Source organism: Schistocerca piceifrons, chromosome 3, assembly GCF_021461385.2.
Source record: "Schistocerca piceifrons isolate TAMUIC-IGC-003096 chromosome 3, iqSchPice1.1, whole genome shotgun sequence".
In the NCBI taxonomy this organism is placed as follows: domain Eukaryota; kingdom Metazoa; phylum Arthropoda; class Insecta; order Orthoptera; family Acrididae; genus Schistocerca; species Schistocerca piceifrons.
Genome location: NC_060140.1, coordinates 873,077,076 through 873,094,556, shown reverse-complemented (window position 1 = coordinate 873,094,556; position 17,481 = coordinate 873,077,076). Strand labels below are relative to the sequence as shown.

General features: G+C 38.3%; 1 protein-coding gene across 2 annotated transcripts in view; it reads right to left on the bottom strand.

Moving 5' to 3' along the window:
- The window catches only part of LOC124789789 (NAD-dependent protein deacetylase sirtuin-3-like), a 78,266-nt gene extending 73,192 nt beyond the window's left edge, over nt 1–5,074 (bottom strand). The window contains exons 1-2 of one of the 2 annotated variants that reach the window (XM_047257258.1): nt 4,816–5,074; nt 4,594–4,671 (exon numbers count right to left, since the gene is read on the bottom strand). In XM_047257258.1, the coding sequence (XP_047113214.1) occupies nt 4,594–4,666 (73 nt within the window). In that variant the 5' untranslated portion in view covers nt 4,667–4,671; nt 4,816–5,074. The remainder of the gene's footprint in view (nt 1–4,593; nt 4,672–4,815) is intronic. The other variant, XM_047257259.1, reaches the window with a different exon arrangement.
- Between the last annotated feature and the right edge of the window lie 12,407 nt (nt 5,075–17,481).

Genomic DNA, 17,481 nt, shown 5'->3' with positions numbered 1-17,481 from the left:
AAAACATGTCCCAGACGTGTATCTGCAGTAGTTTTCAGAACATCCAGAGAAGTAAAGACATAATTTCATAATTTTTTTCATTTATTAACTACTTGGCCCAGCTTGTTTTATAAATACCAGACAGTTGCACAAAGTTTTCAAAAGAAGTTGTAAAGAATTTAATTTTGGAAAAACGATGGTATAATGATAACTGAAATTGTATAAATGTGTCAGATAATCTGTTTTTGACAATCTGCTTTTATTAATACCATAGCACACCTGAATTCATTTTAGACCAGAAAAAACAAAGCTCAGTGTCAAGGAAGTTGTACAGCACACATACTATTTCACAACACATTCACAATAAATGTTCAAAAAAAGGAAGTTGTACAGCACACATACTATCTCACAATACATTCACAATAAATGTTCAAAAATGTCTCCATTTAGTTGCACGTGTATGAACAGATTTTGTTGCTCATTTCAGTTTCACAGGGTTGTTCTTAATTTTGTCTATTGCACTCTGGGACAGGTTTTATTAGATTCACCAGACCAATAACAACAAAATAAATGGAAATCATGCTTTACTTTAACCTCATACAGTTTTGTGATAGCTTCCTATTAGTGAATTGCAAAATTTCAATCAAAATCTTTTATTAGTCATAGCTCCGTAACTAAACATTTGCGGGCCTATGTTTATATGAACATTTTTCTTTAGTTTTACTTTTAGAATAACATATTAAAATATTTGGATATCCTCATGAATCACCCTGTAGAACTGCATAATCTGAAAAACATTTGAGGTTATTATTAATATTGTCTGTCAAGTCATTAACATAGAACATGAACAGTAAGTGTTCTAACTCAGTTTCTTGGGGCATGCCTGAAGTTGCTTCTACGTCTATCAATGACTCTCCATCCAAAATGCATACTGTGCCCCCCTCCCTCTCCCCACACACCCACACCAAAAAGTCTTCAATCCAGTCACAAACTTTGTTTAATACCCCTTTTGCTTACAATTTTATTTATGAACATTGGTGGAATGCTGAATCAAATTCTTTTTGGAAGTCAAGAGATACTGTATCTATCTTACTGCCTTGTTCCATGAATTTGGGGATGTAATATGATAAAAGCACAAGATGTGTGGTGAAGTGGAAATGTTTACGAGATCTGTACTGGTTGGTGTACTGCTAAGAGTGATTCAAGGTTGAGTGTTGGAGGTCCAAAATAAAATACAGAAGGTTTGAAGTGGGGAAACACCACCTCTGTAGCTAAATGGTAAGTGTCGCCACCTTCAGTACTGAAGGGACCAGGTTCAGTTTCCACTTACCTCCTCTAATTTTTCTGAGGTAGGGAGGTCTGGAATATGGTCCGTTCTGCCTCATGATGCCAATTAAGGGTCTGTTTGAATCAAGAAGCAATGACTTCAGGATTCATCTACTGGCAATAATGCGTGGAGGGATCAACAACATGTTGATCACACATCCCACAATCGTAAGAGGGCTGTCCAGGAAAAAAAAAGGTTGTTTAGTTATGCAAAATTAAAAACACAATATTTATTGGAAAAAGCAACTGTTACATAAATGAAGCTTCCTCCACTTCTCTACATAATCCCTTCCTACATTTAAACATTTGTCCTATCTGGCCACGAACTTCAGAATTCCTGTGACGCTCTCTTCTGTCACCAGTTCATTAAGCTAGTTCTTTGGAGAATTTCATGCCATAAGCCACTACAATCAATGCAAATTATTGCTGTGAGACTCTAAGAAAACTACAGTGTGCCATTCAAAACACAAGGTGAGGAATGCATTCTAGAGGAACTGTGCTTCTTCATGACAATGCCTGTCCTCACACTGGTGGTGCAACTTAACAATTGCTGAATCAATTCAGGTGGGAAATTTTTGATTGTCAACCCTACTGGCTAGACATTGCTCTTGGCAATTTCCACCTTTTCCCTAAGAATTCATTGACCACCCAGCTTAATGAACTGGCAGTGCAAGAGTATAAAATGGAAATTCTGAAGCTCATGACCAGATATGACAAACGTTTAAATGTAGATGGTAACTATGCAGAGAAGAGAAGGAAGCTTCATCTCTATAACAGAACTGTTTTTTCTAATAAATATTGTGTTTTTCATTTTGTATAACTGAAAGCTCTTTATTTCTGGGATGAATCTCATTTGATCACTTCTCATGCTGCCTCATAGGCAGCAGTCAGCTAGACAGAGCAGACTTAAGGCCTAATCCCTGAATAATGTTTACATTGCACTTTTATACTGTCTGGTATGCAGAATGTCATTATGTTTGAGATACTTCATTATATTTGAGTTTAAAATATGTTCTTGAAATCTGACAACAGATGGGCATCAATATCAATCTATGGGTCTATGAATCATCACCCATATTTCCCCACTTTTTGTACCCTCCGTATTTTATCTTGGGCCTCCAGCACTCACCCTTGTATCACTGTGTACCGTACACCATGAGCCCTAACTGCAACAGAGTAAAATTTCTTTAGTGCTGCATTCATACCCTCTTCCTTCACTGTATCTCATTTTCTTAGACTATGTCTCTCCTCTTCATCCCTCTAACATTAACTCGTACATTTACACAGCCTGTTGAAATCCCATCATGAAGGAGAGCCTTCAGGGATGTGGAACAAGTCACATTAAACATTGACTGGCAGATGTGGATACTGCACACAACTATGGCAAAGCTTGCCAAATTTCAGCTTCATGCTTCTTCAGTCAGTTCATGTCAGCAGATACTACAGGCTATTCCATTTGGGATTCAACCCCTCTGGTAGAAGATAATCCTGAGGTTGTCACAGTGTGCTCCTGAATTATCTTGAAAGACAACCACATTACTGAAATGAGTTCTATTCCTTATTTTTCCCTGCCCATCTTCTTTGCACCACACAGGCTTAGGGCATTTGTGCTCATGTCTGTAATGGACTGTCTGGTTTGACACTGCGTTCCCACTTGCATTCAGAAAGGCTGAATGCAATGCTGCTGCGTTCAAGACAGGAACAAAGTAGTGTTACCAGGAGTTTGTGTATCTTTGGTTTGACGAGTAACAGAACAATTGTCATGTTTTAGTAATGTAAGTAAAGTAATTGTTTACAGTTTTTGTGGCTGAAATAAACTATATGTAGTCTCTAGATCAGGGGTCTCCAAACTACGGCCTGCGGGCCGAAACCGGCCCGCGAGGGCCAGCTAACTGGCCCGTGTTAACTGGCCGGACATCCCCGGTATCCGGCCCGCCAAATATTTGAGGTGGTACCTATACTGCCAACAATTGAGTTTCGAGGCCTATCGCAACCAATACACTGCGACATTGTCGGACTTTGAGATTTCGTTAACTTTGCAGGATGCTTTCGTGAAGAATGTGCAGTGACATACTTTTTTGTCGGTGAAATTCGCCAGAATAAAATACACCAGAATTTCGGTCAAGTACATCCACCAATCAAAATTATGTAATTAAATAAAAATCGTAGTTCGTTTCAATGCTAGCTATTCCCACAACCTTAGATTTTTGCGATTTCATCTTACATTACGGTGATCATGGAGTGCCAGGGTGCTTTGATCCCACTACGTAGATCTTGGCCCTTATGACTTCATAGTAGAGTCAATGTGGCCTGCGGACTAAAAAGTTTGGAGACCCCTGCTCTAGATGTATGTGACATTAACTGTCTGCTAGAAATAATATCAAGTGAATAGGTGCTGTATTAGGACAATGGATTTGCATTTGGGAGAGACAGTGTTCAAACACTCATCCGGCTATCTAGACTTTGGTTTCCTACAATTTCCTTGTCACTAAAGTGAACAGTGGGATGGTAACATTAAAAAGGTAATAGCCAATTTACTGCTCAATTCCACTTTATGCATGTTTGTGCAGATGTGATCATATCTTTATTTGTATTGACATGTCCTTTGATGACTATTGGAAGATGTGAGGAATTGCGGGTGGTTCATTAAAAATACAGATCAACAGAAAACGTGTTAGTGACCAAGATCAAAATTAACGCCATTAAAAGTTTTAAAATTGTACTTGTAGAAGGTTTCAAATTTTACACATGAATTGAGTCTTCACCTTAATGTGAAACCTCTTTCAGGAATGTCATTTGCAGTTTGATGATTTCTCTCATCCAGGTCTGGTCTGTGTTATAAATGAAAAAGTGGTTACAAGACCATAAAATTTTCATTAATGACATTATGCAATCTGTACGGTCTTACTTTTGTCAACATCAATTCCCAACCATCCTAACACATATTAAGTTTTTTTTTTATTCATTTATTTTATATCAGTATTGATATCTAATATGACAAAAGTTTCTTGTTCACCATAAACATTGATATTGTGAGTGGTGATACAAAACTGACACACAGTATGGTACCAAAACATCATTAAGTTATTTTTATGTTTTATCTTTTGTAAGATTTTGTGATTTTTTATTTCTGTATTTATACCGTATCATACAAAGTCATGTCATTTGAGTACACCTTTTACGCACTTCCAGCAGACTCTATCAGAAGGTATACCCCGGCGTGCGCCTAACACCGAACAAGAAACAGTTGTGTAAATGCAGCTATAGTGCTCTGAAAAACAATGGTACCTTTCCATCTCGTACGCTGTCCTTGGTTAAGCAAACGTTGAGTAAAAGCAGATTGCAGTAAAACCGGGCGCATCGTACCTGCAAGAGTGTTAATGACGTACATTCAGCCATTAGGCCTACAACTCGACTGCTATAAGTAATTCTTGAGATTTAATTTGTTGCTTTATTTCAATATGCATGAGACGTGATAGGCTTTTGTAAATAAACAAATTATATACATACAGCTGATTTGTATTGGAATTGTATCCCAAGGTCAAACACGCATTTATATTAGGATGTTTCGTAATAGCAGATTATTTCAAAGTTCAACGACAGTTTTTAAGCTTTTAAGTTGTTTTGTTAGTGCACACTACTGGCGGCACTGCGTTTTACTGGTAGTATACCACAAGTGTACTTTAGCTACTTCGAATATTTGTTTTTAACTATCCGTCTATCCGACATATGTTAATTCCCGGTGGCGTCGGATTATTATCGACAAACGTGATCTTTGGGGGGAAAATCGATAAACGGCAAACGGCTAAACGACTGCAAATTTGCATCTAAAACCTCTCAGAACAGCTGATCATGAACCGACATTTAATAAATATTATTTTGTAGAATATCTATGGCAATGACGTGTACGGCAACTAACACACAAGCGTGCTTCACCATCACACTTGTACACAAATATATTTGAGTGTGCAAAGGATAAATTTGCTCAAGCATCGGGCTTGTACATGCAGCTCAAGGCTTAATCGAATTTTGATTATGAATGTTTGTGCAAGGGTTCAAACGTGTAAATGCTTGAGCATGTGTAGCAACAATAAGGAATCTTGTACAAGCATTCATCAGTCCGAGTCACTCTGCACAGCGTGAATGTCTTGCCTTTTCGTTTATTTTCGTTTCTTAACGATATCGTAAATGAGGTGAATAGGATCAATTCTGATGGAAAAACTTTAACCAATTACTGGCCATTGTCCCTTTTTTCGGACGCGTATATTTTACTTATTTCTACGTAAGCAATGGAGCTTTTAGCCCATATTGTTGCCCCTGTAGGTTCAACTAACTGCTATAATGCCTGTAAATGTAAAATAAATAACTTGTTTCTAAGTACTTCACGTCAGGAAAATTATAAACTTGCCGATTTTTTGTTCTCGCACTTGGCAGCACTGTATGTCTGCTGGCAGTTCCTGGACGACAATGAGCTGTGATTTAGTTGTCGTGTTTGTTATGAACATATGGATGTCCGTGTAAGATTAAGTATACTTCAGATTTTTTCAAGTAAGTGCAATATCGATATATTTTATGCGTCCCAATAATGGGACAATGGCATGTTACACAAATCATTTATTGTTGATGTGCCCTATTCTCGTATACACGTATTATACAGAGAAGAATTGCATTTTACATTCTTTATATCTGCTTTTTTTCATATTATATTCGAATTTTACGATTCCAACAGGATAAAAACATGCGGCGTGGACTTACACTTGAAGAAATTCTAGAAGAACAAGAGGACCACCAAGAGAGTGATGATTAAGATGGTGACGTAGAATTGGCGATTATTCCACCCGATGCAGATGTAATAACAGATGAAGAAGACATTGACGAAAATGTACTGAACAATGAGTCTGTTGTACAAGATGTAGCCGGTACTTTAGAGCTCATAACCAGCCGAGATGAAGCTAATGCTACAGTTGTACTTCCAGAAGCCAAAAGAAGGAAAGCGTTAGTAGATGGAGCAGAAAGTGGTACGTTATCTACAAAAAATATAAATGTAAGTGGTATAAATGTCAACCAACGTACCACAAACACTAGTGAACCAGGGAAGAGCAACGAAAATTATGTTGCGTAATGTCTAGGAAATAAGACAGTGCCTCAGGTGTTTGAGGATTTTTTTCTGAGAAACTAATAGATACTGTTATTGAACACAGCGAAATCTATGCTTGCCAACATAACAAATTAAATTTTCTGTTAACCAAAGGAGAAAAAAATCATTTATTGGCATACTACTTCTGAGTGGTTATCATAAGCTTCCCCATGAGAATATGTACTGGGAACAGGCTCCTGATGTCGGTGTTCCTTTAGTTTTCAACTCCATGTCAAGAAATAGGTTTCAGGAAATAAAGAGATTCATTCATCTCAATGACAACTCTAAAATAGACAGAAACGACAAGATGTACAAACTAAGGTTGTACTTTGAAATGCAGAAAAAGGAATTTGGTAAATTTGTCGTATTTCATTCAGAACTCTCAACTGATGAAGTGATTACGTTATTATGGCAAACATTCATCTAAAATGTTTCTGAGGGGAAAGCCTATCAAATTTGGATATAAAATTTGGTGTCATACAAGTTCCAGTGGCTTTCTTTATAATTTTTCACCATACTGTGGCAAGACTGACAACAAACAGGAGCCTTCAGGTGCAAGGGTAATAAATGAACTAACCAGCATGATTCCAGAATCAGAGTATCCGAATTATAAGCTTTTCTTTGACAACTTTTTCACCAGGGTTGACACACTGATCACACTTGGAAAGAGTAAATTGAAAGCTACAGGAACAATGAGAGAGATCCGAACTAATGCATGTCCTTTGATTGACTCGAAAAGAATGGCAAAAGAAAATGAACAAGGATTCTAGGACTACATGTTTGACAAAGAGAACGAAGTTCTGGTTGTGAAATGGAGTGATAACAAACCAGTATGTGTAGTGGCAAATTACAGTACTATTACTCCTCTGAGTTCTACTAAACGATACTCACAGGCAAAGAAAAAGGAATATCTGTTACAATGCCACATATCATTGAAGAATACAATGCCAATATGGGTGGCGTAGATGTACTGCACAAGCAGATATCACTTTATAGGACGAGGATAAGGTCAAAGAAATGGTGGTGGCCATTATTCACACAGATGATAGATATCTGCATAGCAAACACGTGGTGTGCATACCAAATAGCTAACACTAATGAGAAGCTCTCACTTTTGGATGTCTGACGGAGAATAGTGATGTTTTACCTATCAAAGAAAACAGGATCAGTACCAAAATGCAGAGGACCACAAGGAAGCAAATTGATGGGAGGATGGGTGAGCACAGATGTATGACTAGATTCAGGTAATCATTTCATTGTGCCAAGTAAAACACAGAAGAGATGTGCTTACTGCAAGAAATAAACAACAAAAATTTGTGATAGGTGCAATGTTGGTGCACACAACAAGTGTTTTGCTTCATTTCATACTGAATAGACATTCGATAATATTAAAACATTCTTTATTTATTGTTTGTGTTGTTTCTTACAATATTATGCATTGAGAATAAGGTTGTGAATTTGGATAGCGCATTTGGCCAATGTCCCAAAAATGGGACGGTCTGTAGTTTTTGTTCTAACAAACTGAAAATTTTCAAAACAAGTTTTTATTCAATTAATCACTCAATGTAACGTATTTATGTATAAAAGTTTGCAAAAAAATCATCCGATAGTATTTTGGCCAGTAATGGGTTAAAACAATAGAAACTACACAGGATCGCAATAAAATATGGAAACCAACACGTCAGTGGGCAGTATTGTCCTTGAGGAACACATTCACGAATATTCTGTGTTTCAATAGTGGCTATCCTGGCTTTCAGAGCACTGTAAATATATGGGCAGGAATTCCCATGTTTATGTATGTTCCGAAAACTTGGTATACAGTGATGCGTGGTCGGGAATTGTGTATCATGAGAATCAGTGCGTCTACCGAGAATTGTGTTCTGAATTCAGGTCCTTCGTTTTTGGTGAGTATTAAATATATTTCTTGATTTCATTTTTATTTGCTCGAACAAATGCACATTTTTTTTAAAAAAATGGGGTGAACAGGATCAGAATAAAATAACACTATTATTGGCCTTACATTTGGTTATGGTATACTACCTGCTTGTGTTTTGAAAGGAAGAGAAAAAAGACAGACTTGAAGCTTTTGATAAAATCGGTAGCTGCCAAAATGAGGGATGTTTCTGACCCAAAGCAAAGACTGGTGGCAGAAAAACTAATAAACAATGCCTTATATCTGGTGGCAATGGGTCAATTGAGGCCCACACACACAATATGCAAAGTAAGTGGAACATCTAATGGGCTTTTGTACACCGACTGCCATGAAACAGTTGGAACTGTGTGAAGCAGTGGCTCACATGAGTCACTTGCATCCTTTATTCCTAATTTTTGTGAATCTTGATACATTAATCACTTTGTGGTCCTTCAACCAGATGTTCGTCACCTTTTTAAATTCATTTTTGTGCAATGACTTCTGTCATATGGTACAACCAGTTGAGGTAGCATTTTACATAAATAGTTACTGAGTGCTTGGGAAAGTAAAAATGCATATTAATTATTCCCTGTTAGAACAAAATATCGATTTTAATACAAACATTGACTGTCATTCAGTTTAGCTTCATACTGGTATTAAAAAACGTTGTATTTTTCCTACATCAAATACAGTATTGCATGTTTACTTTGAAATATCAGAATCCTTATTTTAAATGAAGTACTTCTGAGGCAACTGTTTCAGAATTTTGTAATTCGGAGAGCAAAATAACTGATAATTACAGAAGTAAAAAGGATAAAAAAACAAACTTGCAACAGCAAGAGAGTATTTCTGGCAAAGAGAAATATGTTGACATCTAAATAAATTTAAGTGTTAGAAAGCCTTTTAGAAAAGTTAAATGTAATCATCTGGAGTGTAGCTTTGTACAGATGTGGAATGTGGTTGAAAAAGGGAAAAGACAAGACAGGTATAAAAGCATCTGAAAAGAGAGGTAAGATGAATAGATAGAGTAAATAATGAAGAAGCACTGAGTCAAAGTTATGAGAAAAGAAATTTGTGGCACCACGTATCTAACATAAGAAGTTGGTTAATAGGACTCATTCAGAGCATCAAGGAATAGCCAAGTGGGTAACAGAGGTGAGTATGAGTGGAAGATCAAGGCTGCACTGCAGTAAGCAGGTTCAGTCAGATGTTAAGTTCTAATTATTATGCAGGGGGTCATTTCATACATGAGTGTGCCTGAAGCTCAAAAATTTTGACTAGTAGCTGACAAAGAAAAGACAAAAAACATGTATAATGGAAAGATTTGTTCTAGTATTCATTGAAATACATAATTACTTTGAAATTGCAGTACATTGATGAAATATGTCAGAGAAACGTGTAATTGGTGTGAAATTTAGGCTTCACAGAACTAGGAAATTTCATCATCCAATGTAGATAAATTTACTCTTCCCTCCAACTAAAGATTGTATTGTTGTTATGGATGGGATATTCTTTGAAGAATTTGGATTGTTGTCAATCAATTTTTTTTTAGAAATGAGTTATTTGTTGTTGATAAATCAAGTTCAGATACCTAATACCAAGTTAGTAAAGTAACCTGGAATTGTAAAATTGAAATCACTGTTGGCAGAAACCGTCTTTACAGCCAGTGCAATCACAGAATAATCAAAAGCCTAAAAGCTTATGGGAAAGCTTGTGGGAAAATAAAAAAGTACAAAATAGATATCACAGAGGTAATACAAAAGTTAATTATTTTCTACAAAAAATGCTTGTGGATACATTTATCTGTAAGAAATTATGTTTGGGCACCTCATAGATAGTATGACAGATTTCAGCGACTATGACACTTAGATTCTGTGCTGAAATTATAGCAATGTCCTTGAGATCTTCATAACTCTTTCCTGTCGCGAAAGATCGCAATGTAGCTGTTACTCTGTTATGTGGTGTTATAATCTCGCTCATTACTGTATTCTGCTTCTTCAAAGGCGTAACAATTGATAGAAGATTCAAATATATATCTTCATTGATCCTGCGATAATTATAACAGTCACGAGGATATATCTTCAGCTCACTAATTAAGTTAGTATGGGAATACAATTTTCGCATTTTTAACTACTCTTTACTCCAAATATCATGTTTCTTCTTGTAATGTAAAACATTAAGTCAAGGATAATCAGTATTTCTAGAGAGTCTATAATTACAAATATCAACCAGCAACACGTTGTCTGCCACCAGAATGTGCAACAAGGAGCAGACCCAAGGCCAGCTGAACGCACCCGATCGGCACTAAAGCCTAGTTTACACGAAGACATTGGGTTGCGCCACTCATCGAGTGGAATGAGTTGCACTCAAATGGTTTCGTATTTGACTGTCAACACGGCGAAACCAATATACACATCAGTTTCGTCGTTTTGTGGGTTCCTGGCTCGTATCTGAAATGAAAGATTTGGCAGCTGCACGTCGCACCAGTTGTGATGGAGTTAAAGCTTGTTGAGAGAATCGCTGCATAAGAAAAAAATTAGAAACGTGTTTCGATTCGTGACTGGATGAAGAAAAGACGTCAGCTCAGTTGCTCAGCATTCTTACTGAAATAATTTGTAATGGAAGACCCAATAAAATGTTTTAATTATCTTAGAATGTGACCAGAACTGTTTACATTTCTTCTAAATAGGGTTAAGTTTGCGATAAGGAATAAAGATACTGTATCGCATGAAGCACTTCGCCAGAACTGAAATTACGTATCACATTGCGTGCATTGCGATCGAGAAAACTTGGAATGCTATAAGATGCTGATTTAGTTGGTGATGACACTTTTTCATTAACACCAATAATAATTAACATTAACACTAATAATTATTAACATTAACTGCAGTAATTATTCGAACATGCCACATTAACAAGAGAATGGTTTGCAAACTTCTCTCTTGAAGATGGATTTGTACAGTGGCAATATTTCAAAATTCAAACATATGTGAATGAAGAGCACTGCTGTGACGTTTTAAATAGATGAATATTGAATAAAGAATGCAGCTTCTTGATTTGTGTAGCGTTCCCTGCTGTCAACAATATTCCTAAAAAAAATAGAGTTGGCCAACTCGAACAATGGGATTTTAGTATAGTAGACAAGAGCATTTCCACAGCTAGAATTACATTTGCTTGTATTTTTCTTAATTCAGTTGTATATGTGCTACTAATTCAATAAATTTTGCCCTGCAGCTCAGATACTGTCAAACTTTCTGTGTTCTGATCGTATGTGAAGCTCTCAGGAGCAGCAATATATTGCTTATTTTTGCAATCAGCATCACTTAAATCCAACAAACACCTAATGCAAAGCATAGATATCCAAAAAGCGAACATTATTCTCCGTTCCTCACTGCATATTTCAGTTTGTTTACACTCTACGAACACACATAACCTCAAAGTCATGCAACTAGTCCCGCCAAAGTTGGAACACGCCAAAAGTGCTTAGTTTCACCGACGAGTTGCGCAAACGCGAGGCGCGCATGCGCAGTGGCCAGTAGCGCAGTTGTCTGCAACCTAGTGTCGTCGTGTAAACTAGGCTTAATAAGATTTGCTGTCCCTAGACACAAGTGACAACGACGACCTCTGCAGATTGGATATAGGACAGCCCCGCAGTAGCCAGTCAGGTTCAGTTCAGTTAGTCATGGGCTGGAGAACAGATTACGTCTCATCATGTCTCTCACTCGGTGCTTTTTGGTGATGTATATTGCTGGGAACGATTGATTATAGTGACAGATTGTACTTCACAGCTTATTTAAGTGAAGATGCGTTTACAGTTTACTGGTGTAGATAAACTATTTACCCTTATGAAGACCCCTGACTGTGACAGTTCATTGCTCCTCTAATCCTGGTCATCTGTCTTGCTACAGTGATATCCCAGGAAGGGATACAACAGATATATTCATAAGGGTCTGAGTGTACCATGTCCTTTAACAGGTTTTCATGCGTATTTCTCTCTGATTTTAAACTATTCCCTGAACCAGCATGTTGTTTTCTTCTTCTTTAAACACAGTGCCAAAGTGAGTGTTAGAACTGCTTTATCTGCCTTTCTTGTGATTCCCACTAGTCAAAATGCGGCATATACAAAGAAGGTCTGCTTTAAAAATAAGGTTAAATTGGCAAACTTTGTTGGCACTCGTATGGGCTGGTTTGAAACATCCATGACTAGATAAGAGCGAATTTGACAAAGAAGTTTGCTCTGTTACAGGGTCTTAACAAGTTGTAAATAGTTTCACTGTACATTTGAAGAAAGTTGTGTATCATTGGGTTCTGAGAGTAATATTTCCTTTAGCATATTTTAATGGGAAAATTTCTCAGTTTAAGCCATTTTCTGGACCAACGTCTGATTTTCTTTTTCTTCTTCTTCTTCCTATTTAAACAGAGTGACAAAGTCAATGACAGAAATGCTTTGTCTGCATTTGTGGCCATTTCCACTACTGTCAAAATATTCAAGATCAACAGGGTCTGCTTCAGAGTGAGTTGTAAATGACAAACTTTGCTTGTACGTTTAAGGGCTTGTTTGATAAGTCTGTAGCTAGATAAGGGAGAATTTGACAAACACGTTTTTTCGTTTATGATGGTCTTTAACGTCACCGTCAGCAGCTCATGTCGAGAAATTGCTGTCATCATTCAAGTATTTTTCCATATTGTACGAAGAGTCATGAACATCAAAAGATATGTATACGGCCACGGTCCGTACCATTTTCATCCGTTGTTCCGGTTCTTGCTTTTTTTTCCTGCAACACAAGTTGTGAATGGAGGCCAAACTATAAATTCTTCAATTACGAATTTCTGAATAAATGAAATAGACTATGATGTCACGAAAACCTAGTCGCTTGCCGCTGAAATTTCTTTTCGATACCGACAGTTGTTGGGCGAGCAGTAAACTGGACAAAAGTCGTGCGAACACACCACATCTGCCACTTATCGCTAGGGGCAGCTCGGTCCAAATCAAGAATAACCAACAGATGAAGTGGTCATGTGACGTCCCGCCTTTCGACTGAAAGACGGGTATCGATCACATGACTCCCCTCGATCACTGTGTGGTGAGATCTTTGTCTCATCATCATCATCATCATCATCATCATCATCATCATCATTTAAGACTGATTATGCCTTTCAGCGTTCAGTCTGGAGCATAGCCCCCCTTATAAAATTCCTCCATGATCCCCTATTCAGTGCTAACATTGGTGCCTCTTCTGATGTTAAACCTATTACTTCAAAATCATTCTTAACCGAATCCAGGTACCTTCTCCTTGGTCTGCCCCGACTCCTCCTACCCTCTACTGCTGAACCCATGAGTCTCTTGGGTAACCTTGCTTCTCCCATGCGTGTAACATGACCCCACCATCTAAGCCTGTTCGCCCTGACTGCTACATCTATAGAGTTCATTCCCAGTTTTTCTTTGATTTCCTCATTGTGGACACCCTCCTGCCATTGTTCCCATCTACTAGTACCTGCAATCATCCTAGCTACTTTCATATCCGTAACCTCAACCTTGTTGATAAGGTAACCTGAATCCACCCAGCTTTCGCTCCCATACAACAAAGTTGGTCGAAAGATTGAACGGTGCACAGATAACTTAGTGTTGGTACTGACTTCCTTCTTGCAGAAGAGAGTAGATCGTAGCTGAGCGCTCACTGCATTAGCCTTACTACACCTCGCTTCCAGTTCTTTCACTATGTTGCCATCCTGTGAGAATATGCATCCTAAGTACTTGAAACCGTCCACCTGTTCTAACTTTGTTCCTCCTATTTGGCACTCAATCCGTTTATATTTCTTTCCCACTGACATTACTTTCGTTTTGGAGATGCTAATCTTCATACCATAGTCCTTACATTTCTGATCTAGCTCTGAAATATTACTCTGCAATCTTTCAATCGAATCTGCCATCACAACTAAGTCATCTGCATATGCAAGACTGCTTATTTTGTGTTCACATATCTTAATCTCACCCAGCCAGTCTATTGTTTTCAACATATGATCCATAAATAATATGAACAACAGTGGGGACAGGTTGCAGCCTTGTCTTACCCCTGAAACTACTCTGAACCATGAACTCAGTTTACCGTCAGCTCTAACTGCTGCCTGACTATCCTTGTAAAGACCTTTAATTGCTTGCAAAAGTTTGCCTCCTATTCCATAATCTCGTAGAACAGACAATAACTTCCTCCTAGGAACCTGGTCATATGCCTTTCCTAGATCTATAAAGCATAGATACAATTCCCTGTTCCACTCATAACACTTCTCCATTATTTGTCGTAAGCTAAAGATCTGGTCCTGACAACCTCTAAGAGGCCTAAACCCACACTGATTTTCATCCAATTGCTCCTCAACTAATACTCGCACTTTCCTTTCAACAATACCTGAGAGGATTTTACCCACAACGCTGATTAATGAGATACCTCTGTAGTTGTTACAATCTTTTCTGTTTCCATGTTTAAAGATTGGTGTGATTACTGCTTTTGTCCAGTCTGATGGAACCTGTCCCGACTCCCAGGTCATTTCAATTATCCTGTGTAGCCATTTAAGACCTGACATTCCACTGTACTTGATGAGTTCCGACTTAATTTCATCCACCCCAGCTGCTTTATTGCACTGCAATCTATTGACCATTTTCTCCACTTCCTCAAACGTGATCCTATTTCCATCATCATTCCTATCCCATTCTACCTCGAAATCTGAAACATTACTGATCGTATTTTCACCTACATTGAGCAACTCTTCAAAATATTCCCTCCATCTGCCCAAGGCATCCACAGGATTCACCAGCAGTTTTCCTGACCTGTCCAAAATACTTGTCATTTCCTTCTTACCTCCCTTTCGAAGACTGCTAATTACACTCCAGAATGGTTTTCCAGCAGCTTGACCCAATGTCTCCAACCTGTTTCCAAAGTCTTCCCAAGATATCTTCTTGGATGCTGCAATTATCTGTTTGGCTTTGTTTCTTTCTTCAACATAACTTTCTCTGTCTACCTGAGTTCTAGTATGTAGCCATTTTTTATACGCCTTCTTTTTCCTTTTACAGGCTGCCTTGACTGTGTCATTCCACCAAGCTGTTTGCTTCCTCCTACTTTTACACACTACTGTTCCAAGACATTCTTTAGCCACTTCTAGTACTGTGTCCCTGTACCTTGTCCATTCCTTTTCCAATGACTGTAATTGACTACATTCAACTAACTGGTACCTTTCTGAGATCGCTGTTATGTACTTGTGCCTGATTTCCTTATCCTGAAGTTTCTCCACTCTTATCCTCCTATATATGGACCTGACCTCCTGCACCTTCGGCCTCGCAATCCCAATTTCACTGCAGATTAAATAATGATCAGTGTCATCAAAGAATCCCCTGAATACACGTGCGTCCCTCACAGCCTTCCTGAATTCCTGATATGTTATTATATAGTCAATGACAGATCTGGTTCCCCTGCTTTCCCAAGTATACCGGTGAATGTTCTTATGTTTAAAAAAGGAGTTTGTGATTACTAAGCCCATACTGGCACAGAAATCCAAGAGTTGCTGCCCGTTCCTGTTGGCCTCCATATCCTCTCCAAATTTACCCATAGCCTTTTCATACCCTTCTGTTCGATTTCCAATCCTGGCGTTAAAATCACCCATGAGCAGAACACTGTCCTTGTCCTTTACTCTAACAACTACATCACTGAGTGCCTCATAAAAACTATCCATCTTATCTTGATCAGTCCCTTCACAATGCGAATATACTGACACAATCCTAATTTTCTTGCTAGACACTGTCAAATCTATCCACATCAGTCGTTCGTTTACATACCTTATTGCAACTACGCTGGGTTCCATTTCTTTCCTGATGTAAAGCCCTACACCCCATTGTGCTATTCCTGCTTTGACTCCTGACAAGTAGACCTTGTATTCTCCCACTTCTTCTTCTTTCTCACCCCTTACCCGAATGTCACTAACAGCTAAAACGTCCAGCCCCATCCTACTTGCAGCCTCTGCCAGCTCTACCTTCTTCCAAGAGTAGCCCCCATTGATATTAATAGCTCCCCATCTCATTACCATTGGTTTGCCAAGTCGTATCTTAGGAGTCCCTGGTTTGTCAGTTAGAGGTGGGACTCTGTCACCTCCAAAGGTCCGAGGCATTTTGCTCTGATTGTTGCCAGCATCATATTTAAACCACCAGGGAAGCAGGTTGCTAGCCTTACTTGCCCCGAGTCCCATTGGGTTTTACCCCTAACGGCTGAGGGACTAACCGGTGGATTTGGTAGTCTTTGCCGTATGAGCACAAAGGTGACCACGACTCAGAATATGTCCGAGATGCCCAGCCTTATTCCAAAGTAACTGGTATCCCGACTGTCGGGACCACTTACTTGGCCACTCATACGTTGCCCGTGGTTCATGAACTAGGACATGACTACAGGAACCCACACCATGAACCACAGATCTTTGTCTTGACCGCCAAATTTACGAAAGCGTTGTTAAGGATTAGAAAGCAGCTAAGTATTTGTGACAAGCTACATTACAAATATGGTTGCTGCTCTTATCATTTGCAGCAGTTTAAACTGTGCTCTTAGGTTCCTGTCTATCCACATGTACAGAAATACAATTAATTTGGCGACAGAGGGAGGTATGACGATCGTATAATGATCAGCAGCGTTGTAGATCAATCAGTAGATTGGTAAGGTTTTTTTCTTTTAAAGAAACACAATGCTTGACATGATTACAGGTATTGCTTTCAGTCATCTGCAACATTAACCAGAAATAATTGGTTTTGAAAGTTCTCTTCCTATTAATGATAATTATCTCTTCTCTCTCTTAGTACGACAATGCCATTGAAGATGCGGCGGTCGTCTTCTTGAAGATTATCCCCGTACACCCGAAGATTTGCTGCAATGGTTCATGATGACCATAGAGGGGAACATGTGTACTTGAAGCTTTTATAAATAAAATACTTTTCTTCAACGAGCTATCCACTTTCTCTTTCTTAGACACATATAGAACGAATTTATGTCTGTACAACACGGCAGACGAGATCTAGCGTTAAAAGGTTTTTGCTTTTCGTATTTAACCAAATATAACATTGATGATGATAATTTATGGCAATATTTGCCGACAA